The 26,138-nt window shown below is 45.7% G+C and overlaps 1 protein-coding gene across 49 annotated transcripts in view; it reads left to right on the top strand.

The window, feature by feature from the left end:
- DST (dystonin) overlaps nucleotides 1–26,138 on the top strand; it is a 488,220-nt gene that overhangs the window by 443,911 nt on the left and 18,171 nt on the right. For all 49 annotated transcript variants that reach the window (XM_084967821.1, XM_021098569.2, XM_084967788.1 and 46 more), the window contains 12 exons: nucleotides 2,530–2,727; nucleotides 3,073–3,201; nucleotides 5,502–5,672; nucleotides 7,278–7,433; nucleotides 7,622–7,828; nucleotides 10,073–10,192; nucleotides 12,981–13,150; nucleotides 14,740–14,899; nucleotides 17,937–18,131; nucleotides 18,631–18,759; nucleotides 22,416–22,559; nucleotides 23,624–23,812. In XM_084967821.1, coding sequence (XP_084823947.1) covers nucleotides 2,530–2,727; nucleotides 3,073–3,201; nucleotides 5,502–5,672; nucleotides 7,278–7,433; nucleotides 7,622–7,828; nucleotides 10,073–10,192; nucleotides 12,981–13,150; nucleotides 14,740–14,899; nucleotides 17,937–18,131; nucleotides 18,631–18,759; nucleotides 22,416–22,559; nucleotides 23,624–23,812 — 1,968 coding nt within the window. The remainder of the gene's footprint in view (nucleotides 1–2,529; nucleotides 2,728–3,072; nucleotides 3,202–5,501; nucleotides 5,673–7,277; nucleotides 7,434–7,621; nucleotides 7,829–10,072; nucleotides 10,193–12,980; nucleotides 13,151–14,739; nucleotides 14,900–17,936; nucleotides 18,132–18,630; nucleotides 18,760–22,415; nucleotides 22,560–23,623; nucleotides 23,813–26,138) is intronic.

Genomic DNA, 26,138 nt, shown 5'->3' on the forward strand with positions numbered 1-26,138 from the left:
CGAATCTGACTAGGAACCATGAGGTTGCGGGTTCGGTCCCTGCCCTTGCTCAGTGGGTTAACGATCCGGCGTTGCAGTGAGCTGTGGTGTAGGTTGCAGACGCGGCTCGGATCCCGAGTTGCTGTGGCTCTGGCGTAGGCCGGTGGCTACAGCTCCGATTGGACCCCTAGCCTGGGAACCTCCATATGCCGTGGGAACGGCCCAAGAAATAGCAAAAAGACAAAAAAAAAAAAAAAAGAAGGTTCCCCCACTCTTAAGTCAGAAGTCTGGATGAATAAAAGTTATTCTCTGTAGAGTTTCTCCTGACCTTGGGCAGACATTCATAGAACTTTGAACATTCACATTGTAGTGGTATCTTATTTAAAGTTAGGTCCTCAGTGCTAATCTTAAATGTTTTTCCTTGATCATGTAGAAAATTCTGATTATTTTACATTATTAATTAATGAATGCTCTTTTAAAAGAGCATTCTAAAATAAATGTTTTTTAGGTGTTCCCACTGTGGCACAACGGGATAGGACAAGGGTTCCATCCCCAGCCCAGCACAGTGGGTGGAAGGATCCAGCATTGCCGCAGTGATCCCTGGCCCAAGAACTCCATGTTCTGCGGGGCGGCCAAAAATACATTAATTAATTAAATAAGATAAAATAAAGTAAAATGTTCTTAGCACGTTGAGATCATGAGACACAGTTTTTGCCTATTCTTGCTTTAATTCTCTTTCCTTCATACTTTTCCCTTTAATACTTGTTCCCCAGTTTAAATTTTTCATCCTTTTTCACCTCGTTCTGTCTGTAGTCACTGCCCAACCATGTCTGATTAAGAAGTTCGGACATGTTGTGCATTGTTTATATTTGTCCTCATTCAGTGTCTGTGTCAGACCTTTGCTGAGAGCAGTGGTGACCAGTCAGACTGACTGCAGGAAAACAAAACATGTATTCTCAGAATGCGTGTTTAGAGCTTACATCTCCATAAGCTTAGCCATTGTCCTAAAAGTCGCATGATTGGTGACAGGGACTCTGTAGGATACGCTGGAGGTGGGAAAGTGAAGCATCCTGGCCCGGTGACTTTGGTGGGGATGCGTTAGGGGCCTTTAGTTAGGGACATTCTCTCTTCCACTTGTAAAGGTCACAGTTCAAGGACTCAAAGTTGCCATCACACCTGCTGGAGGGAGGGATGGAAGGACTGTTTCCATCTTGGTCCCACTGCCTTCTCAGCCTCCTCCGCTGTGGCTTAGGTAGCAGGGCCCTAACCAGTTAGAAAAACAAACTTTATGGAATTATCTTTTATGTTTTGACCGTGAGAATTTTTAACTCTTACCTTTTGAAAGTGGCTCCTACTGTGAATTTATCAAAGTACACGCTTCCTACAAAGCTTGCCTTACTCATTTTGAAAACACTCGCTGGCCAGATGCCTGGCAACGTGAGTGAACATCGGGGGATCGGTGAGCATGGATGGTTCGTGCTCGCGGCTGAAGTCCTCACGGTCTGGGTCTCCCAGACGTGGGATGTCCCACTAGCACAACGGAGGACACTCTTTGTTTCTCCTGTTGGGTTATCGTCCACTTTGATTTGGCCACACCTGCCGCATGCAGAAGATCCACGGCCAGGGATCAAACCCATGTCACAGCAAACCCAAGTCTTTAACTGCTAGGCTGCCAGGGAACTCCCATCATCAACTTTGGCTAACAGTTGGACAAGGTTTCTTCTGGTTTCCAAAAGCAGAGCAGAGTCTCCTTGAAAGGAAACTGTTACTAAACTGTATTTGTTAATTGTAATTCTTTTCCATATAAGAAATTGAATTTTTAGCCTTGTGGTTGCTGTCTCTCTTGCCCTGTGTTAGTGATTTCAGTGTTAATCTATTCTTCTGTTTCCACGGGATAATAGGATGATAATAGGATAGGAAGGCGTTATTTGCCGGGAATCTGTCATAGGCATTTCATATGCGTACTTTCTGGTAAGACAACAGCTGAATCGTGGAATGCTAGACTCAGCGATCTCTGATATACAATGAAGTCTTTCCCTTTAATGTTAAGACTTCCTGGGGTTCCTTAGCAGTTAATTCTAGCGCTCCTAAAACCAGATTTAAAACATTCTATGATCATTTGTTTCCCTTTGGAGTGCTTCTTGTCAAATGTGCGATGTATTCATTTTACACTTGAATATAGAGAGATCTTTGAAGTTGTTTACTTAAGATATGAAAATTATGCTCAATTAAACTTGGATCAAATACCTTTGGAGCCTCTTAATTATAATCTCTAGTTCTAATGTCATCAACGGCATAGCTCTTCTAACGGGAAGAACTAGTCATGTTCTCATACGATCATTTCAGGAGACATCTGCTGACTGAAGGTATACTCAGGAAAGCTACAAAATTAAGGAAAAAGAAGTTCATCATTTTAAAAAATTCATTAAAATTTCATGGGTATGATGGTCTTGTTTTAGACTGTTCCATAACCAGGAAATAAAACAGTTGCATTAGAGGCGATGTTAACATGTTACAAACTAGCAAACAGCATCATCTTAATATTTTCAGGTGCTCCAAAATGACGTGTTAGCCCATCAGTCTACAGTGGAAGCTGTTAATAAAGCAGGAAATGATCTCATTGCCTCAAGCGCAGGAGAAGAAGCGAGCAGCCTCCAGAACAAGCTAGAGGTTTTAAATCAACGCTGGCAGAACGTCCTGGAGAAAACGGAACAGAGGAAGCAGCAGCTGGATGGAGCCTTGCGCCAGGTGAGCGAGAGACCAAATCCTGAAACTTTCTGCAGCCTTCGAGACCAAGAGGGCATGGCATTCCTCTGTTGGTCTGCAGACCCTGGTATAATTTGTACATCTCAGGGAGAGGAGGAGACGGAAGTGGGGACAGGGACAGAAAGCTGGTGCGAGAGCAGCTCTGCAGTCTTAGCGCGACAGTTTGGCGGCTGGCTGTCCTGATGAGGAAAGGCAGGGCGGTCCACTGCCCCTGCTGCAGTTCAAAGTCCATGGTGGGGCCGAGGCAACCAGGATTGTTGAAGCCTTGTTCTCAGCTTGAAAGTGAAAATATTTGGGGCCCAAATTTGAAACTCTCTCTCTCTCCAGGCCAAGGGTTTCCACGGTGAAATCGAGGATTTGCAGCAGTGGCTGAGCGACACGGAGCGCCACCTGTTAGCATCCAAGCCTCTCGGAGGTTTGCCAGAAACAGCCAGGGAGCAGCTCAACGCTCACTTGGTAAGTGTGTGGTTTCCTCCCACTCCAGCCTCCGGTTAAGAAACTGACCACTCCGTGTCGGCCCTGGTGATGAACACGTCACGGAAGAAGGTCGAAAGGACAAACAGTTCCGGAGCTCCCTGGCGGCCTAGCAGTGAAGGGCTCGGCATTGTCACTGCTGTGGCTCAGATCACTGCCACATCGCAGGTTCAATCCCTGGCCTGGGAACGTCTGCATGCTGTGGGCCCAGCCAAAAAGAAAAAAGAAATGGGCCGTTGTATCTGCAAGTCCATACACTTTGGAATGTCTAATGTTACTGTAAGATCTTACTAAAACTGCACTTATTTGGAATAATTTTGAATTCAGTGATTTTGGAAAGGAAGTGACCCTCTCGTAGGTGGTGGGGAGAAATTTCACAATTGCTGTGAGCAGTTAAACCCTATCCATCTAGGAGAGCATTTTTTAGAATCCTCTCTTCATTGTTTAAGAAAATTATTGTGTGTGTGGTTTTCTTGTTGTTATTATGGGGTTGAGTTTTTTGGGTTTTTTTTTTTTTTTTGATGCCATTAAGGGACCCATTTGTTCACTGAAAAAGTAACTGACTAAATAACTTGTCTTTTCCATAAAATCTGGCTGCTGTCCAGATACCTCCTTACCTAGCAGTACCTGCATAGCTATGACAGTGCCCACTATGGATAAAGTCTAATGAATTCTTGAACCAACATGCTTAGACTGATTCTCTAGTAGCAAATATTTTTTTAAATGTTAATTCAGAAGAATGTAAATAAATGCCTGGAAGGCAAAGAGCTCTAATATTTTTTCAGAAAAATATTACACATCACATATTTGGTTTGGGTGGGATGTTTAAAATGAATTTGCAGATACCATGTCCAGGTTATAGAATTCTATGATTTAAGGAATTTTAAAAAGTTACAGATATTTGTCATAATGTTTTAATAATGTTCTTTTGATTTGATTGTGTTAGACCTGCAGGAAACTAGAAAAGCTGGAACATTACAGTTTCTTGAGGTTTATCTATATTTATAAGCTAGCTTTGCTTTAATTAAAAGCTTTTAGTAGTTGATATTGTCAATATGTTTAAAAAGAGTCCCCCCACCCCCAAGGCTTAAGAAATTACGAAGTTTTGAGGCAAGAAAAATGTTCTGAAATTAGTACTGATGGTTGCATGTCCCTGTGAATATGTTAAAAAACACTGAATTCTAGATATTAAAAGGGTGATTTTTATGGATTGCATCTCAGTTTTAAAAATTGCAAAGTTGGCTGGGGTTTGGGATGGAAATGCTATAAAACTGGGCTGTGATGATTGTTGTACCACTATAAATGTAATAAGCTTCTTTGAGTAATTAAAAAATATAAAGTTGAAAATGTTAGGATATAGCGTTTCAGTTGGAGCTGAAAAACTCACATTTTAATGGAATCAGTGGATTAGAACAGTCTTCTTAATTTTTTACATGACTTGTGAGTGTTGTTTCATTGATCTTAAATTCTGAATTTGTCTAAGCAGTATTTTTTATATTCTCTGTAGAAGACATACGCTGTATTCTAGTTGAAAGTTTTAAGAAATGTTACAAGTGAGAACAATAGTCATGGTTTGGCTTTTGTGGTTTCAAAGTCTGCGTAATCGACTTAAATGTCTTACCATGTTGCGTCTTTACCTCCTGTCCACGGGGTGTTTTCTGAGCCCAGAATTAAATTACGTCCTGAGTATTATAGTCATTGTCTAGTGTTCCAAGGAGAATTGGAGACTTACAGAGGGGGAGACTGAGGCTCAGGTGAGCTTCTTTCCTCACTCAGGGTCACCGGGCTGATTGGTTACCATGAAGTGAAACCTCCCTTGCTTACATTTAAAATACCACTTCAGGGAGTTCCCAATGTGGAGTTCCCCTAGCATTCACGAGGATGTGGGTTCGATCCCTGGCTTCGCCCAGTGGGTTAAGGATCAGGCATTGCCATGAGCTGTGGTGTTGGTCACAGATGCCGCTCAGCTCCCGCATTGCTGTGGCTGTGGCGTAGGCTGGCAGCTGCAGCTCCAGTTCAACTCCTAGCCTGGGAACTTCTGGATGCTGCAAGTGCAGCCCTAAAAAGCAAAAATAAAAATAAAAAATACTGCTTCAGAAATCTTAGCACACAGGATGGGTTGATAGCAATAGTGTGGTAGGCAGGGCGCCCTGCCTTGGGGTTATTCCGTGTTCTGGACAGAGCTGAGTGTAAGATGAGAAACTTGGGCTTGATGACCTGGAAAAAGAACTCAGATTTTGTTCTCCTAAAAATGATGTAACTTGAAGGATCTCTCCATTTAGGAAATCTGTGCTGCCTTTGATGGTAAAGAAGAAACATATAAGAGTCTGGTGCAGAGAGGCCAGCAGGTGCTTGAAAAATGCCCCCAGTCTGCAGAGACGAATATCGACCAGGACATAAACAACTTGAAGGAAAAATGGGAGTCGGTGGAAACCAAACTCAACGAAAGGAAGGTCCGTGCCTGGATTAATATCAGAGAATGAATGTTTTACCTGTTTCACTTCATGGGCTTTCCCTTAATCTCTGAGTGGGATTGTCAACAGAAGGTTTAATGATTCACATTTAAACATTCCTTGTATACGTTTAGATGTTTCATGGGTTCAGTTGAAAATGGCATTCTAGTGAGTTCTCACTGTGGCTCGGCAGAAACGAATCTGACTAGTATCCATGAGGACGAAGGTTCGATCCCTGGCCTCGCTCAGTGGGTTAAGGAGCCAGTGTTGCCATGAGCTGTGGTGTAGGTCGCAGATGCGGCTCGGATCTGGAGTTGCTGTGGCTCTGGTGTAGGCTGGCGGCTACAGCTCCAATGGGACCCTTAGCCTGGGAACCTCCATATGCTGCAGGTGTACCCCTAAAAAAAGACCCCCCCCCAAAAAAAATGGCATTCTGTCTAAGCTCAGGAGAACAGAGCTGAAGGAATCTATTCAGCACAGGTTAAGGTATATCATAGGTCAGGGGTTACCAGGTATACTTTACAGTCCATTAACAACTCAGCTTCTGGGTGGTTACATCATCCTGTTCACACTCACTAAGCAAAAGCCAGGCTATAAAACAACAAGGTCCTAGGGCAGAGGACAGAGAACCACAGTCCGTGTCCTGTGATAAACCACAGTGGAGAAGAAGACTGAAAAAATCCTGTGTGTTTAGGTATAACTGAGTCACTGTGCTGTATGCAGGAATGACCATTTGTAAATTACGTTTGTAAATAGTGTAGATTACAGTATCGTAAATCAACTCTACTTCATTTAAAAGGAAAAAAAAAAGCTAAGTGGGGCGGCAGCGGAGACCAAGAGAGTGAAATGATTGTGTATATTATACGTACTTACACAGCAATAATCAGTGAGGAGGGGTAAAAATATCACTGTTTAATGCTCTAAGTGATGGGGAGTTCCCGTTGAGGCTCAGTGGCTTAAGAACCTGACGAACATCCAAGAGCATTATGGGTTGATCCCTGGCCTCGCTCAGTGGTTAAGAATCCGGTGTTGCCACCAGCTGTGGTGTGGGTCACAGATGCAACTCGGGGTCTGGTGTTGCTGTGGCTGTGGTGTAGGTGGGCAGCTGCCGCTCAATTCGACCTCTGGCCTGGGAACCTCCACATGCTGCAGATGTGGCCCTAAAAAAGAAAAGAAAAGAAAAAAAAGAAGAAAGAAAGAAGGATAGAAAGAAAAAGAAAAGTGGTGAACCGGGACTGCTCGACACTGTGGGCTCACTGCCAGAGCATAATGTATATTTCATAGTAGTTTGACACCCTCTCTCCCCCCCGGTCCCCCGTTAATCATATGCCCATCAGCTTTTGTTTTTTTAGATTCTATTTAGTAATTCTGTCCTGTGGTTCATTGCTCTCGAGCCACAATTTTCCTATATATTAAAATTGTTTGAGCTGCAGCGAGATGATGTCAAGAGATATTGAAGGGGCCTGGTTTGTGAAGATAAACCAGGAGATACAGATGCTGCATAAATCAAGTATGGCTGAGGGAAATCTGCAAGAGTGGTTACATTGGGGGGGCGGAAATACAAGCCTGTGAGGCCATGAAACACTGACTTATCTGTCCTGGCAGGTGAAACTGGAAGAGGCCCTCGCCTTGGCAGTGGATTTCCATAACTCCCTCCAGGACTTCATCAACTGGCTCACCCAGGCCGAGCAGACCCTAAACGTGGCTTCTCGGCCAAGCCTCATCTTGGACACCGTCTTGTTCCAAATCGACGAACACAAGGTGAGCTGCAACTCAGTCTGTGACAGGCGGCAGGCTGTTTTCATGGCAGAAAGCGTGAATTTGGTAGTGGGAACACTGTCTTTTGTCCCTGGCAACAGTTTCAACTTGTGTGATGCCCAGCGGTGGTTTCCAGATGGATCTGTTTTCCGTTTGTGTCTAACTGTACCTCCCTCTTCTTTTGGGGAAAGGTCTTTGCCAATGAAGTAAATTCTCACCGGGAGCAAATCATAGAGTTGGACAAAACTGGAACCCACCTGAAGTATTTCAGTCAGAAGCAAGATGTCGTGCTTATCAAGAATCTGCTGATCAGCGTGCAGAGTCGGTGGGAGAAAGTGGTCCAGCGCTTGGTCGAGAGAGGAAGGTCTTTAGATGATGCCAGGAAGAGGGCCAAGCAGGTGAGCCTTTACAGAGACTCTCCGCATTCGGCAGGGGTCAGTTCTGTTGTGTAATAGACGCTGTGTTGGTCAAGTCCTTTTGTGGCAGGCCGTGCTTTGTGTGACAGTCGTGGCACGACGCCGAGTGGTTAATGTCCTCAAAGGGCTGAGGCCTGAGCTTGCATGCTGACATCACTGGGTGGTCTGACAGCAACCTCAGGTCCTGGGGACCAGCCTGTGTAGGTCCCAGCTGTGGCTCGAATTCAGTCCCTGGCCTGGGAACTTCCACATGCCGTGGGTGAGGCCCAAAAAAAAAACCAGTGTTCCCGCTGAGCCTCTCAGTTTCCCAGTGTGTGCAGCCTGCTTTGTAGTGGAGGCATTTGGGTTATGAATGTCTTGATTTAGGAAAGTCTTTGGGAGCCACCTGTCAGATGTCTGCCCTCTTCCTCCTGTCTCCATTTAGTCAACTGTATTTTCTCAGTGTGTTGAATTAAATTTATGAGGATTTTTTTTTAATTGTTCTTGGTGAAAAGGATGGCATTTCTTCTATTTATACAGCTTAAAAATAGTTTTGAGACATTTCCTGATGGCCTAGTGGTTAAGGATCTGGCATGTGCTCAGTATTAGGAGTGAGTCTCTGGAACAGAATTGGCCATTGTGGCTGGTGTAGTATGTTCATTCACTGGCCAGGGAACTTCTGCATGCCGTGGGCATGGCCAAAAAAGAAAGAAAAATAGTCTTAAAAGTAGGACCAGCCTCAGAACCTGTGCATTTTTATCATTGAGTTACCATCCAGCTGATAGAGGCTGTACTGCTTGCAGTGAGCTGGCGCATTGCTGGCTGTCTCTTTCTTCCTTTATTCTACTATCTCAGGTTTGGGTTCTGAGGTCAACCACAGCTCTCTGACTTGGGCAATTGATGTGCCTCTTCTGGCCTCTCTGTTTCCATGTTTCTGTGTCTTTCTGTTATTCCACTATTCACATCCTTTGATATAAAACTTTTTTGCTTTTAGAGCCACACCCACAGCATATGAAAGTTCCCAGAATAGGGGTCGAATCGGAGCTGTAGCTGCTGGCCTATACCCACAGCCACATGGGGTCCGAGCTGCGTCTGCAACCTACACCACAGCTCACGGCAATGCCAGATCTTTAACCCGCTGAGTAAGGCCAGGGATCGAACCCACATCCTCATGGATACGGGTCAGATTCCTTTCCGCTGAGCCATGACGGGAACTCCCCAAACAGATTTTATTTTGATGACTCAAGTTTTTGTTATAAGGAACTAAAGGGAACAGATGCATAAGAACTAATTTATAAGCAGTTTCCCAATTTGGTCTCCCCAGGTGGTACCTGCTATTTCTCTGTGATAAACAGAGAGGAGACCACAGGTAGACTCAGACACACACAGCTCTGTGCACCAGAACAGCTGTAGGTCACAGATGCAGGAGAGAATTACATTTTGTTAGAACTCCGTACTGTGGGCGCTTTTCCATACAACACCGATACACAAGGCACAGGCGTTGATTTGAGGATTTTGATAGCAGCCCTAAAGATGTGGAACTAGCTTTGCATTAAATAGGAATGTAACAGCCTCTTTTCATGAAAAGGAATTTTCAGACTTTATCCCCCCCCTTTCTGAAATCTCTTTCTTAACCTAGGAATTAAACACCTTAGATGTAAACCCAGATCTGTCAGGAGACAATACCAAGCCAAAAAAAGGAATTCTCTAAGAGTTTCTGTTACTTATTAAACAAAAGAAAGGGTCAGCCTTTCTACCTGCTGTGCCCTAACTGCTTCTAGGGCCATTTCTATTTTTGCTAAAGTTGATGCATTTGAATGAGTTACAATAAAGTGACCATGGGTCTTGGCCACAGAAGCCAAGCCCTAACAAGACGTTTTGTAATCTGCTGATGAAAATAGTGCTTTGTGAGTTCCTGTTGTAGCTCAGTGTCTGTGAGGACACTGGTTCGATCCCTGGCCTCTATCAGTGGGTTAAGGATCTGGTGTCGCCCCAAGCTGTGGCGTAGGCCGGCAGCTGCCGCTCCAGTTTGACCCTGAGCCTGGAAACTTCTATATGCCGCAGGTGTGGCTCTAAAAAGGAAAAAGCAAAGAAAAAATAGTCTTCCTTTTTCTTCTTTAGGGAAATTTTTGAATTAATAATTTTTAACATTTCCAGTTACTGATTTCTGTTTAAAATGTACTAGATTTCTGATACAGTGGGTACGTCTGAAAATTTCGTGTACGAAGGTGTGGGTTTCTTTTACAGTTCCATGAAGCCTGGAGTAAGCTTATGGAATGGTTGGAAGAGTCAGAAAAGTCTTTGGATGCTGAGCTGGAAATTGCCAACGACCCAGACAAAATCAAAACCCAGCTGGCCCAGCACAAGGTGGGTCTGAGTGAGCAAAGCACGTTGTGTCTTATGTGTATCACTCAAGCGCTTTTTCAACTTTCTTAGCTGATTGCGTGTTTCTTCCTCACTAGAGAAAAAAGGCTGTCTATCCAGCGTGAACCTATCTTAAATTTAACAATGTCAGTTGCCCTTGACATTGGTCAGGTGGCAGGACTATGTTTACTCTCCGGGGATCTTCTGGTTATGATTCCAGGGTTAATTGTTAACACCTACAGAATGAAAACTGCAAATCTTCTACAATCTAAACCACATCAGGGCCAAACATTGGCATTTCAGTTGTTCCCAGCTGTCTTCCTTGTCGTTTCCTCCACAGACCAGGTGCCTTGCAGGAGGTAATTCTGTACTAAACCTAGTATAGATTTTGCCCTTGAGTTTCCTTTAAACAGCACAGTGGGGAAGTTTGATCGCCCCCTTCCTACGTGGGTATTAGCACATATGTGCATGAAATCTGCCCCTGCCCTTAAAGACACACAGTCACTGGCCTCCTTGTGTACACAGGGAGCTATGGAAACACTGTTACTTTATATTTTCCAACTTTTGTGTTCCTACCACATGCCACGCAAAGCGCACACCCCGCCTCCCAATTCTCCCAACTGTTTTGAATTTGGGTTTTTGTATCATTCTGTTTGTAAAGTGACATCAGCCCTTGGGGTGAGGATGTGGGTAAAAGAAGGGTGTTCCCACAAGCTGTTTTATAATGTCAGGCATCTTCGTATCAATCACGGCTCGAAACATGATAATTTCTAAAAAGCAGGGAAGAAAATGAATGATGTCTGTGTTGGCATCATCAGAAAATTCGAGGCGTCGCCTTCTGGGCCGCTTGCTTCCACCGGTGGTCTCACTGACCGCAGGGTTGTGACCCCAGGATAATGGGGGACAGGCTGAGGTCCTTTCTTTGGCCAGACGCGGCTTTAGAAGTGGCTTAGCCTATTGGCCGTGCAGTCACCGTGACCAGCTCCCTCCTCCCTCCCCCCTCCTAAAAATAGAACATTTTGTTTGAACTTGAATGTGGATGTTGTGTTATGCAGTCTGATGAAAGCACATGAAGTTAGAGAGCCCTGGAAATAAGAACAGGTAAAGCACTGTCATTTTCCCCTTTTCCTCATGCGGCCTAGTGCCCGTCACCGTTCCTCTGAGATAAGGATAAGCCCGTTTCAAAAAGAAATCTTTTCAGGTCACCTTCGGGGGACCTTTCCTTTGTCTTCAAAAAGTTTTATTCCGACCTGTACTCAGCAATCACATTTATTGTGTGTCTGCTGTGTGAAGAACATCTGTGTCAAGACCGTGAGTCTCAAACTTGCGTTCGGCTCAGCATAACATGAGACAGTGATCATTACAAAAACCGAACTACAGAAATAGTGAGATATTGTAAGGGTGTCTCTTGCCAAAAAATTCCCAGATGTAGTTGCCTCCTATTATAAAGATATGTGTGTGTGTGTATATATATATATATATATATATATAAATAACATAGTATTATTAAGACACCGAAGGTGTGTAGCTTTCTAAAGACCATTCGGTTAATTAGGTAATGGTGAGCTCGAGGTTAGTTTGGGAAATGGCACACTTGCGTAGCATGTTACTCTCTGGGGTGATTCGTATGTACCCCCAGGATTGAGAATCTCTGTCTTAGTGTTCCCTTGGCATTTTGTGAGCTTCTGAGCTGCGCTTGAAGTTGGCCCTTTTTCTTTTCATCACGGAGATGATACAAACACCGTCCACATGTAAGATGATAATAAGGGTCCTCAGAGGTAATTCCCCCTGCTCTGTAAAAGCGTATAGTTGACTTACAGAGAAGGATTACGTGGACATCTGTACATCCATCCATTCCTTTTCAGACTCTTTCCCCATAGAGGTCACTACAGCGTATTGGGTGGAGAGACGTGTGTATTGGTATAACCGATTCACTTTGCTGTACAACCAAAACTAACACAACATTGTAAGTCAACTCTACTCCATTACAATTGAATTTTTCCAAGCTTTTAAAAAAATTTTCAAAAGACTACCATTTCCCCCTCCCCCACGTACATGTGTACACACACACACACGGTTCACTGACACTGTAAAAGCTGCAGAGAATTAAGTATTCTATTAGCCACGTAGCTAAAGTCCTCTCTAGACCTTTGGAGATGTGGGTAGGGCCCTGTGGACGAGTGGGGGGCGGGGGGTGCCTGGGTGTGTGTGGAATGAGTGGGTCCAAACACAGGAACCCAGGAATGGGGTTCATCTTTGCCCCTCCTCCCAGCTCACAGAGCATGTGACATTACCGTGAGAATCCAAAATGAATGCCAGTACATCTGGCTGATGACAAAAAGAACTAACAACTGTAGTAAATGCAGACACTGCTGTGTCCATACTGGACCCACAGTCCCTCAGAGCAGAGCTGCCTTTTCCTCTCCAAACTCTGGGGGTTTTCAGTAGTTTATTCGCAGTTCCACTTTACCGTATTGTTAATACTGTTTGTAGTTTTTATCTACAAGGGCTTCAGGATTTGTTTGGCTTTGAACTTGCTTTTTGCTAATAGTTGCTCTTGGCTCCTGAGACCGGTTCATCCTACACCTGACCATCTGAAGGCTCTTTTCTGCCCTGGGGTGTCCCGTGTAGAGTACACACCACAGCTCGTGGGGCACCCGACCTGGCTGGGGCCGGTGTCGCCAGGGTTGGGACGCTGTGTGTTTTCAGGGATGCTCTGTCCCACCGCCTCTCACCCATGCGTGTGTCAGGCTGAGCAGACACGCACGCTCTTGTCTCGTTGAATGCACAGGAGTTCCAGAAGTCTCTGGGGGCCAAGCATTCGGTCTACGACACCACGCACAGGACCGGGCGCTCGCTCAAGGAGAAGACCTCGCTGGCCGACGACAACCTGAAGCTGGACGACATGCTGAGTGAGCTCCGAGACAAGTGGGACACCATCTGCGGAAAGTCCGTGGAGAGGTGAGGGGCTCCCCCGAGAGGCTCTGCCGTTTGCTAAGATTTATCTTTAAGTGTTCAGCTCCCTCAAAAACGGCAAACTCAGAGTTCCCACTGTGACCCACTGGGTCAGGAACCGAACTGCAGTGGTTCAGGTCACTGCAGAGGGGTGGGTTCAATCCCCGGCCCAGCACAGTGGTCCTTTTTACAGAACAGAAGCAGACTCATAGACATAATAGAGAACAGACTTGTTGCTGAGGGGAGGGCGGGTTGGGAATTTGGGATTAGTAAATGCAGACTATCATATGTATATAGAGCTGAAGCACTTTGCTATACACTAGAAAGTAGCACAGCATCATAAATCAACTATACTTCAATGAAATAAATTTTTAAAGGCATCCTCCTCCAAGTCCCATGTATCCCACAGGCAACCACAGCACCTGCCGTTGGACAGGCCGCCCTCTGCCATCATCCCCTTGGTCCCATTTCCACTGACCACCAGGCCAGTCTTCACACATACGTGGGACTTGTCCCCCCTGCTTCCCGGCCATTAGCGGCTTACCCCTGCCTGTGGACTGGGTCACGGGCCCCCCACGGTGGCTGGCAGGGTCCTGCCAGCTTGACCCCACCCCCTCCCTCATCATGACATCCCAACCAAGAAAACCCAAGGCTTTAAATTTTTTTAAAGTACCTAAGAAAGTAAAAGAGTAGTAGAAGGGTTCAAATATCTTATCATGGCTTTTGAATTTTTCTTCAATCCTTAGTCTAATTAATTACTTCATCAGCATCAAGATTCAATAGAATATTATATTCCTGGAGTTCCCGTCATGGCATGTGAAAACTAATCTGACTAGGAACCATAAGGTTGTGGGTTTGATCCCTGGCCTCGCTCAGCGGGTTAAGGATCCAGCGTTACGGTGAGCTGTGGTGTAGGTCACAAGCGCAGCTTGGATCCGGTGTTACTGTGGCTCTCGTAGGCCAGTGGCGACACCTCTGATTAGACCCTTAGCCTGGGAACCTCCATATGCCGAAGGTGTGGCCCTAAAAAGCAAAAAAAAAAAAAAAAAAAAAAAGAATATTATATTCCAGTCTAGGGAACTTCATAATAAGATTTTTTGAGCATTAATTCCAGACAGAAGGCCACAGTGAAGGACAGGCCCGTGCGTGGCAGATGTTTGTGGCTGTGCCCGTGAAGAGCCAGCCTGAGGCAGGTTTCGGGGTGGTAGACTGTCCTGTGTCTTGATTGCACTGATGTGACAGGAATATATACGTGTTAAAATCCAGAGACTTGTACACCCTAGAAGTGAAACTTACTGCGTGATGCTTTAAAACTTGCATCTTTTAAATTGAAAAGGCACCGTTTTATGAAGAAACTAAAAGCTCAATGAGATGATGCTGAGGGAATGTTCCTGAAACAGACGCCGTGTATTTAAGGAATGAAAAAGAAAATTGGAGGCAAGTGTTGTTATTTTCCAAGGAAAGCAGAGAAACAGCCATGAACCCCAGCGTAGTCTTGAGGGCTGCTCTGCCTGCAGAGGTGAATTGAAGATGTTCGGATATATAGGGTGGCTCTTCGGTTGCTCAGATGAGTTTTTTTCCATTTTGCCCCCTAGACAAAACAAACTGGAGGAAGCCCTCTTATTTTCTGGACAATTCACGGACGCCCTGCAGGCCCTCATTGACTGGCTGTACAGGGTCGAGCCCCAGCTGGCTGAGGACCAGCCCGTCCACGGTGACATCGATTTGGTGATGAATCTTATCGATAATCACAAGGTACTGTTACCTGGGACATTCAGCTTTATCTCCTTTGGTTATTCTGAGTATAGAGAGAACTGTAACCACTTCTTTTGGCCTTTTAAAATCTAGAGACTCTGTATCATACTACAGAATAGTCTTCGATATTGAAATATATGTACATTTGAGCAGAAGCAGGAAGCCAACTTTAAAAGTGATCAGGATTCAGTTCTCTTGTGGCTCAGTGGGTTAAGGATCCAGTGTTGTCACTGCAGAGGCTCAGGTTGCTGCTGTGACGCAGGTTCAACCTCTGGCCCCGGAACTTGCGAGTGCCACAAGTACAGCCAAAGAAGGGAAAAAAAAAAAAAAAAAAGTGATGCAGAAAATTACTTTCGTGCCAGGGAAATGCTTTTGTTTTTCATTTCCATAGCCAAAGCCTTGCTAGAACTTGGAAAGCGATTTCATGGTCTGGCGCTTCAAAACATGTTTTGGGAATGTTTTACGATCTTTGGTTATGCAGTTAAATCATTATGTAATAGAATTTAAAATCATTCGTTCGGGGGGCCCAGAACTAGGTCATTGCTTCAAGATGAGATTTGTGACATGACCTGTGGGGGTCCTGTTCAGCTCCTTTTATTTTTTCAAAACGGTTTTAACCTTGACCCTTGAACTCTGTGTTTGTGAGACAGTAGCATATGCCATTAAGGGCTTGACCCTTACCTCAAGGAGATTGGTTTCCTTGCCGTCTCCAGATATGTGTGTTGAACTGTGGTGCAGACCAAAGGAGATGGATAATTTGAGATGTCCTGGTCCTAAATTATGATCAAATGCTGTGTTACAGCTTCACCTTAAAAACGACCTGAAGCCTTGTACCAATGCAGAGGGCGGTGTCAAGGCTGGCTCTTGTCCAATTAGCTTATAGCACTGCCCTGGAGTTCATGTCATATTTTCTCCCTGTAATTTTTGAGTTCAGAACATTTATTTCATTTTAAAATGTTCTCTTTCTATCTCCCTGATGAGGCTGTTTTGATCCGACCTGTGCTTTTTTGAAATGGCTGGTCCTTTTGCATGTTTTTTTTCCCCTTTCGTGGTCCCACTGTCTCATTACTTCCATAGAAGAGCGTTTGCTACGTTTGATCATGAACAGAAAATAAAAGAATAGATGAAGAACATCCATAGAGCAGGCCGACAGACAGTTTCAGAACTTTAAGTTGGGTTGCTTTGCCTGTATTGAAATAAATGTTTTGTGCATGATTAATACAGACGTTTCCATTCCCTGGCCCTCATTCAATGAGAAATGAAGAAAGTAATGTTACTTTTCACATAAATGCAATTTTTATAAGCTCACTGTCTAAATATTTACTCCCCTAGGCACTTGCCAGGTTTTTTAACATACCAAAGGTCAACAAAAATGAATTAATCATTCAGCATTAGTAATGCAATTGGAAGGCCCAATAAGAAGTATACAAAGTCCTTTGGCAAGCTGACTCAGAGCTGTCAGACCAGTCCTGTCACAAACGGATGCTGTCCGTTGGATGCTGTCACCTTCGAGCCCTGTGCGGCTGTGTGCGTCTCTGCGGGCACATCTCATTTGATGCTTTCAGCGTAAAACCAGCCAAAAATTCATCACACTGTTTTTGGATTATTCTTTGTGGGCTCACTTCTATCAGTGATCTGAGTAGCAAATGGGAATTCATGGGCCTAGCCAAAATGATAAAATGTGCTCCATAATATGCATCTGTGATGATTTCTTAGAAAAATAAGTTAATTTTAGTTTCTATGTGAAGCTGGTCATTTGAAAGCTCAGAGTCAAAGCAGGGACTTTGGTTAGAGAGGGATTAAGTCTGTGGACAAAATAAGACATTTGAACCATCATGGTTCATCAACACGAGGCGGGAGAGAAAAAAGCTTTTCCTCCAAGGTGACAGATAAGGATTCAGGTGATATTATGGTTTAGGGCTGAGAATGCTGCAAAAGGCATGCCAAAGGATTGTTCTAGAAAAAAAAGACAGTGTGTCAAGCCCATACTCTCCACCCCCACCACCCAGGGATCCCTGCCATTGCCTCCGAGGGCCGCTTGGCCATTGGTCAGTCCCTTGGGTGTGTGTGCTGATGGGGGGCAGCGAGGTGGCCAGCACACACTGGGAACGGCCACGGACGGTTCCAGTGGGATTGGGACAGTGTATTAAAGGCTCTCAGAAGGATGTGAGAAGGAAATGATAGATGTGAGTGTTTAAGGGAAACTGACACTGCTTTGTTAAATCGACTATATTCCAATATAAAATAGAAATCAAATTAAAAATTAACTGGGAATTCCCTGGTGACCTAGCAGTTAAGGATCTGGCATTGTCACTGCTGTGACCTAGGAATTTCCACATGGCATAGGCACAGCCAAATAAGATTGATAATAAATTAATCAGTTAAATAATAAACTGTCACGGAAAAAAAACGTGATGCATTTTAGTGTGGGATTGAAGATGACGAAGGATGACACCATCATTTAAATCCACCGTGTCATTTAAAAAGTAGCATTTGCTCAGGAGAACATTACAAGATTGAGCCAGGTGGGAGTTCCTGTTGTCACTCAAGCAAGTTACGAACCCAACAGAGTGTCTATGAGGATGCCTGGGTTCGATCCCTGGCCTCACTCAGTGGGTTAAGGATCTAGCATTGCTGAAAGCTGCAGTATAGGTCACTGGTGCAGCTCAGATCCAGCGTTGCTGTGTCTATGGTGTAGCTCTTGGCTGCGGCTCTGATTCAACCCCTAGCCCAGGAACTTTCATATGCTGCAGGTGCAGCTCTAAAAAGCAAAAAATAAAAATAAAAATTAGCACTCCGTTTCATCGAATTCTGTAAAACAGGAATATCCATGTCTTAAAAAAATGAGCCAGTTGATACAGGCCTGGTTGTGTGTCTTGTATTTTCTAAAGATTCTGCAGAAAACATGGGTCCTTAAGCTGTAGGCCTTGGCAGTACCTGATGTGGTGTGCGCAGACATACCTCACATAGGACGAGTTCCTGTCTTGGCTTTGTCATCGGAAATTCATTTTTTTTTTTTTTAATTTGGTTTTCCTAGGTCTTCCAGAAGGAGCTGGGGAAGAGGACCAGCAGCGTGCAGGCACTGAAACGCTCTGCCCGGGAGCTCGTGGAGGGCAGCCGGGATGACTCCTCCTGGGTCCGGGTCCAGATGCAGGAGCTGAGCACGCGCTGGGAGACCGTGTGCGCGCTCTCCATATCCAAGCAGACCCGGCTGGAGGCGGCCCTGCGCCAGGTGAGGGCCGCAGTGACGGCGAGGGGAGTGCTGACCATGGTCCTGAACCCCAGCGGGACCCGTTCCCCCGAAGGACCACGGGCTCCGTGTGTCAGCCAGGACCCTCATGGGGAGGAAGTTCTTAGAGCATCCTTGCTGGGTCCTCCCCCAGCTCCTGCCCAGGGAATGTCAGTTACCCACAGGGAGAGCTTCCTAATTTTCACAGAAAAGTGCTTCTTGAGCATGTTTTCCAACTGCCTGGCGGGCTGCCGGTCATCTAAAATCAGAGTGTGAAAATGTGAATTCTTCTTCCTCTAGGCCTTCTTGATACGTTAGGTGTCTTCTTACATTCGTAAAATGCAAGCACTGTAACTCTTATCTTTTTCACGGGAACAATGCATCCCAGGAACCAATTTAAATTCGAGGCTTTTTTTTTTTCTTTCCATCGAGTGGAAGAATCTGCCCTCCTAACAAGCATGTTTGGGAATCTCTTCCGGGGGGGGTGTGTGTGAACCATTAGGCAGAGGAGTTTCACGCGGTGGTCCACGCCCTCCTGGAGTGGCTGGCGGAAGCCGAGCAGACCCTTCGTTTCCATGGCGTTCTCCCAGACGATGAAGATGCACTTCGGACGCTCATCGATCAGCATAAAGTGAGTTATATTAATGTGCAGTAAAACTAAATGAGAAAGCCAAGCAAATAGAGAAAACAGACTTGGGGTTGCCTGAGCATGTTCCTTCCTGAGAAGCAGGGAAGGATCTGGCACATTGGAGAATGTGCCTGGGTTCTCCTTGCTCACATAAGCCCTGCCCCCTGCCCCTCCGCACACGTGTGTAGCTGTCTTTTTATGTTTTCTTTGCAGGAGATGGTTGTTCTAAAAATAGGCACTCTCTCTAGGAAGCCTGTTTCTCTAGGGGGTTATTTGGCTCCTGACCAAAACTGGTCACTTCTGTTGCGCATGTACGTTCATTTCAAAGATGAAACTTCCTTAGTGTGGCATTTATGAAATTACACCATTAGGATTGCAAATTAATAGTTTTTACCTTTGTAAGGAAGACCAGCAGGTAGTTGAACAACTGGTCTTTGAGTTTTATTTTTAAGCCTCTGCCAATTCTGTTTTTAATCAAGAGCTGCTTCAGGAGTTCCTGTCATGGTGCAGCAGAAATGAATCCGACTAGGAACCATGAGGTTGCAGGTTCAATCCCTGGCCTTGCTCAGTGGCTCAAGGATCTGGCATTGCCCTGAGCTGTGGTGTAGCTCACAGACGTGGCTCGGATCCTGCGTTGCTGTGGCTGTGGTGTAGGCCAGCAGCTGCAGCTCGTATCAGAGCCCTCGCCTGGGAACCTCCATATGCTGCCGGTGTGGTCTTAAAAAGACAAAAGACCAAAAAAAAAAGAAGAGCTTCTTTAAATTCTTTTGAGAAGTAACCCATAGTATAAGTTATAAATGTTAAATTTAATATAAATTTAAAAATCAGTTCTGTAATAGCTATGTATATGTACTGTAGTTATATGTAGTATATATATCACTTGATTACATGTGATATATACTATAAGTAAAAGTCTGGCCATTGAGTGTTCAGGTCAAGATTTTTCCTGTGATGATACATAGAACTAGAAAAACCCTTAAGAGACGAGTCTAGGTAGCTCCTAATGGATGGCTTTTTTTTCGTCTTTGACTCTGAAAGTCAGGAATTTGCACTGTAGTATTGATGTCAGCATTTCCCATTAACTTTAAAGGATTTTTTTAACACGACTGAATAACCTTGTGTTTCAAGGTCAAGTTGGAAATACATCATTCATCCCAGTGTAGCGTGGATGACATCATCTGTGGAGACTTCCTATTTTAATGATGACCCTCTCTCAGTGATGGGTTGCCTGACCGATAATAGCAATGGAATACTGTCTTACTGTTACTAAAAGGGATATGAGCTTGTGTAACACTGTCTGGAGGAATGAAAGGCTGCCCACACCTCTTAGTTGAAGCTAGTCTGTAAGAGCAGGAAAGTTACACCACATTTACTGTAAATTTGTGATTGAGTTGGATATTTTGAAAATCTCGTTTATGTTACTGCAGGCTGACCACCAGGCGTCATTGGGTCCCCGTGACACACTTGGGTTTGGGTCTCCAAGTGTCCTCTGAAGCCCAGGGTGCATATCTGAACCCACTCCCAGTCACCACCATCACCACAGGGCCAGGAAACCCCCAGAAACATCAGGGGGCCGGGGTAGTGGCTTTTATAGCAAATAATCTTTAAGTATTTTTAAATAGCATGAAATGTCATGCAATTTTATAAAGGCCTTCTTTGTAATAATCATATTTTGCAGTAACACAGTTCATTCCTTTTCATTTCTTCTGCTTCCCTTGACATATTCTCTGATAGAAGAAAGACAGACTATTTCATTTCTTGGCCCTAAGACTAGAGACTTCTTAGTATAATCTAATTTCTAAAAGTGGCAAACTTTCCCACATAAGCGCAAATCGCTGAAGGCAGTGCTTAGATGGGATGGGCCTGGGGGAGCCCAGATACAGGAGGGAGCTGTTGGCCAGGGCACAGCATCAGGCAGGACCCATCTCCCAGGCGGGGCAGCGATTACAAGCACATGGCTGGACCAGTCGTCCTCTGGAGAAGCACAGCTCTGAGCAAGCTCTGGTTTTCTCTCTTCCGAGTCAGGTTTTTCTTTCACTTGAAGTGGGGGTCTATACTGGGGGAAATTTAAATGTTTTTAAAGTAGGTCACAATATTTTAAAAGTAGGTCAGGAGTTCCCCTCATGGCACAGTGGTTAATGAATCGTACTAGGAACCATGAGTTTGCAGGTTCGATCCCTGGCCTCACTCAGTGGGTTAAGGATCCCGCGTTGCTGTGAGCTGTGGTGTAGGTCGCAGACGTGGCTTGGATCCCGTGTTGCTGTGGCTCTGGCGTAGGCCAGTAGCTATAGCTCTGATTAGACTGCTAGCCTGGGAACCTCTATGTCCTGGAGGAAGCAGCCCTGGAAAAGACAAAAAAAAAAAAAAAAGGTCGGAGTTGCCGCTGTGGTGCAGTGAGATCTCTAGCATCTCTGCAGCTCTGGGCTGTAGGTCCAGTCCCCGGCCAGGCACAGTCGGTTAAGGATCCGGCGTTGTCGCATCTGTGGCATAGATCTCAACTGCAGCTCAGATGTGATCCCTGGCCCGGGGACTCCATGTGTGGCAGGGCAGCCTGAAGAAAAAGGAAAAAACGTAAATAGTAGATCATATTACAGAGTAATTCAGCCTTGACTCCCCACCAGTAAAAATGGGAAGATAAAGGGTTAAAGAGCGTCTGTTCAGTCACAAAGGTACAAAGCCGATAAGATGCAGTCTTTGACTTTGTGGCGCTCTACATGGTAGAGGTGTAGTCAAACCGATTGTTTTATCACCGAAACACGCCAGAGTAGGAGGCATATGACAGCTGCTTTAGAGGCTAGAAACAAAGGTCACTAGACGTGCTAGTAACAAAGGACCCCGGGCTCCACGACGTGGGTTACACCAGTGCCATCCACGCCTGCAGCCTCTGGCACCCTCATCTTAGAAAGGGGTCCAGATGGATCGGGGGCGGGGTGGGGGGGTGGTCAGTGGATTCTTGAAATTCAGTGCAGGCTTTGGGAGGCGTCTCACATGTTTTAGGGCAGAGGTCCTCATTTTTCAGCTTTCAGAGTTCCGTGATCCATGCATGCATCCGTGGATTCCTTTTGATGAAGAAGTATAGTTTGTATGTGAGGTCTTTATTTAAAAAAAAAAAAAAAGGTTGATTTGAAAGGGACACTTTTCACAGAGATGGCCACTGTCAGGCCCCCTTGATCCAGCCTCACCTGACTCCTTCACACCCACAGCCCAGCCATTTCTACTTCACTGCCAGCCTGCTCTCTTCCCTTGGCACTTTTTGGTATCTATTCCTGTTGCAGTTAAAGCCGCTTTAAACGCTAATCTCCTTGTCTTCACGCTTTTGAATCAATATTATTTCTACCTCTGGGATTAGTGTCACTCCCAATTCTATAGTAAACTAGTGTATTGATAATCAAGTTGAGGCGAGTGTGTTACTGAAGAGTGTATTTTATAAAGCACAAGCCATGATCCTAGACCTGTATTTTGAGATGGTGTTAGAAAGTACTTTATCCAGTTTTTTGTAACTTCCCCTCCCTTCATTTGTCAATGAGCGGATGGTTTCCAGCAGTTAGTAAACTGCCTTTAGTCTTTGCTTATTGGCGTAACTCTGTCTGGTGGACGTGACTGGCGTTTTGTTTTCAGCCCAGGCCCACAGCTGACAGGCGTCTTTTTTTCTGCCGTAGGAATTCATGAAGAGGCTGGAGGAAAAGCGCACCGCCCTCAATAAGGCCACCACCATGGGGGACGCGATCCTGGCCATCTGCCACCCGGACTCCATCACCACCATCAAGCACTGGATCACCATCATCCGGGCCAGGTTCGAGGAGGTCGGTAGCCTTGAGACTGCGGGGGGGGAAGGGGGTGACGTGGAAACTTGAGGAGTTAACAGTGCATTTCCAGCCGAGGGACCATGGGGCCTCTGCAGAGAAAAATGTGTTTCAGGAGACCATTCCTCTGAGTATTACCTGTCCTGCAACCTGCTTTTCTTTAAAAAATTAAAGAGTATTAGGAGTTCCCGCCGTGGTGCAGGGAGTTAATGATCTGGCTCATCTCTGTGGTGCTGCTGGTTCAATTCCCGGCCTGGCACAGTGAGTTAAAGGAGCCAGCGTTGTCGCAGCTTTGGTTCGGATTCAATCCCTGGCCTGGGAACTTCCGTGGGCTGCAAGTGCAGCCAAAAAAGAAAAAAAAAAAGTTAAGGGAATTCTGCAGTATGTCCCTGATAGACAAAAAGGCAAATATTTCCATACCACATCGAGTGAATAGGCTTTCCCAAGCAGGGTGTGCTTGGGGAGTGAACTGTACACACAAGTAAACTCATTCTGTATTTTGGATCTTAGCTGTTTTTATCTCCACCCTGTGCCTCATGGAGTGAGCCTACCTGATCCATGAGGGAATGCATATTTGAACTTACTTACATCAAAAGGAGGAGTTCCTATTGTGACTCAGTGGTTAAGGAACCTGACTAGTATCCATGAGGACGTGGGTTCAATCCCCAGCCTTACTTGGTGGTTAAGGATCTGGCATTGCTGTGGCTGTGGTGTAAGCCTGCGGCTACAGCTCCGATTCGACCCCTAGCCTGGGAACTTCATGTGCTGTGGGTGCTGCCCTAAAGAGCAAAAAAAAAAAAGAAAAGAAAAAGAGACCAAAAAAAATAAATGAATTAAAAGGAAAGGGAAGCCTGGGGGCAGAGGTGGGGTGTGGATGTAGGTCTCCAAGCTCCTGAGGCTGCCCAGCATCGCAAAGGGCTCCCACATGCTCCGCAGACTGGGTCTTGGTACCACTGATGGGATCTACAGAGAGCCTCATTTACCTTGACATGCCGGGTATTTTCCATCGGTTGACTTCTTCCCTGAGATGGAAGAAATCCAGGAAGTTTCTGTTCTCCCGACAGGTGCTGGCCTGGGCGAAGCAGCACCAGCAGAGGTTGGCCAGCGCCCTGGCCGGGCTCATCGCTAAGCAGGAGCTGTTGGAGGCGCTGCTGGCTTGGCTGCAGTGGGCCGAGACCACCCTGACTGACAAGGACAAGGAGGTCATCCCCCAGGAGATCGAGGAGGTGAAGGCCCTCATCGCGGAACACCAGGTAAACCGCGGTCCTTCCATCCCGTCCTCCCTGCGTTTCCGCCTCCACCGCTGTCCAGGCTGCTCTGCCCAGTCCCTTGGTTTTGTCACGTTCCTTCCTGTTGGCTCCATGGAGCTGGGCTTCTGCCCTGCCCCCCCCCGCATCCTGTCCTCACTGCCCATAGGTCTCTCTCTCCCCCCTCCACTGGCCCCCCCCCCCCCCCCGGTTTACTGGTCCATGTCTGCATCTTCTCTGCTGCTCAGCACCTCCCGAGAAGACCGTCATGTCTCTAAGGGAACATGTCGTCTTGCTCAATCGCTCAAAACATGACTTCTGTACAGCCCGCCTCTTTCCCGTTCTGAAATGACATGCATCACACTGAATTATTTGTTTGCTTACTTGTCTGTTCAATATGTGTTTATTGGAGTCCCGTTGTGACTCAGCGGGGTAAGGACCTGATATCTCAAGAGGATTCGTGTTCAATCCCTGGCCTTGCTCAGTGGGTTAAAGATCCGGCGTTCCTGCAAACTGCAGTGTAGTCTGCAGATGCAGTTCAGATCCAGTGTTGCTATGGCTGTAGTATAGACCGCAGCTGCAGCTTCACTTTGACCCCTACCTAGCCCAGGAAGTTTTATATGCTGCAGGTGTGGCCATAAAAAGGAAAAAAATGCATTTATGAGGAGAATCAGGAAGTGTCAGCTTAGTTGGCTAGGCAGGTAACACTGTTGTTGTATTTTAATAAAAGTATAAGAAATTGATAACTTGGAGTTACCTGGTGGCTCAGCAGGTTAAGGATCTGGTATTGTCACAGCTATGGCTCTAGTCACTGCAGTGGTACAGGTTCAGTCTCTGGCCTGGGGACTTTTGCATTCCATGGGCTCAGCCAAAAAAAAAGAAAGAAAGAACTTGATGCCTGTGATGGCCCTGAAGTGTGCTGGGCCGTGTTCTCTGTTGTCCAGGGTACCAAAGTGATCGGCATTCTCCGGTTTGGGAGACACTGAAGACCTGTGTTGCTTCATTTCTCACTTTAGTGGGCCTCGTCCTCCTCCCACCACTTTTCCCATCTCCGTCTCTGTGACACATCCTGGTCACCTGCTCCCTGCAGCGGGAAGCCTGAGATGAGGGAAAAGGCCAGACAGTCCACCCTGTGAAATGCATGTGAATGACTGTGACCCTCCTTGGCAGAGTGTACTTCCTGAGGGGGGTATTTTAAATGTGTCCACGTTTCCTGTGGCTGCTTTGTGTCTGGGCAGATCAAAGCCACCTTAACCCTAAACCTCTCGCTATGGAGGGGAGCTGTGCCATCTCACAGGTTGTGTTTCTCACCCAGCTGCTCCCCTGTGGTCCTCAGTCTAAAGCAGATTGCCTTCATGATGCTGTAGTTACTTACCAGCTACAGCATTTCAGTCTTCATTTATTTTTTGGTTTGGGGTTTTTTTTTTTTTTTTGCCTTTTCTAGGGCCGCTCCTGTGGCACATGGAGGTTCCTAGGCTAGGGGTCCAACTGGAACCGTGGCCGCCGGCCTACACCAGAACCACAGCAATGCAGGATCCAAGCCACATCTGCGACCCACACCACAGCTCACGGCAATGCTGGATCCTTAACCCACTGAGCAAGGCCAGGGATCGAACCTGCAACCTCATGGTTCTTAGTCGGATTCGTTAACCACTGAGCCACGACAGGAACTCCTGATAGATAGTCTTTGTGTTTTTTTTAATTTTATTGTTTGGGTTTCGGTTTTTGGTTTTGGTTTTTGTTTTTGTCACGCCCTGGCATGCAGAAGCTCCTGGCCAGAGATCAAACCTGCGCCACAGAAGTGACCATGCCAGACCCTTAACCTGCTGAGCTACCAGGGAACTCCTGTAGTCTTTAGAAATGAGTAAATGCTATATTATGATGGTTAGATTTTTTTTCCCCCTTAGATAAGACATGCTGTTTTATTCCTTTTTCAGAAATAATCCTGTGTTCCTTTCATCCTTTTTTTCTAATTCATTTCTAAAGGTGGTCTTCTCTAGTATACTTGTGTCTTTTAAACTTTTATCGAAGTGTAGTTGAATTACAGGGTTGTGATCATTTCTGCTCTACAACAAAGTGACTCAGTTATTCGTATCCACACGTCCATTTTCCTTCACATTCTCTTCCCACGCAGACCATCCCACGATACTGGGCAGAGCTCTGTGTGCTGTACGGCAGGTCCCCATCGGCCACTCATCCATACACCTCCATCTGCACATGCCAATCCCAGACCTCCAGTCTACCCTTCCCCGCTCCCACCTGCCCACTTTGGGAACTCTACGTTTGTTTTCAGGGTCTCTGAGTCTGTTTCTGTTCTGCAAATAAGGTCGTT

Source organism: Sus scrofa, chromosome 7 (genome assembly GCF_054392235.1).
Source record: "Sus scrofa isolate SSC_HxYL_T2T_F1_AM1 chromosome 7, Sscrofa_HxYL_maternal_Yorkshire_Landrace_v2.0, whole genome shotgun sequence".
Taxonomy (NCBI): Eukaryota; Metazoa; Chordata; class Mammalia; order Artiodactyla; family Suidae; genus Sus; species Sus scrofa.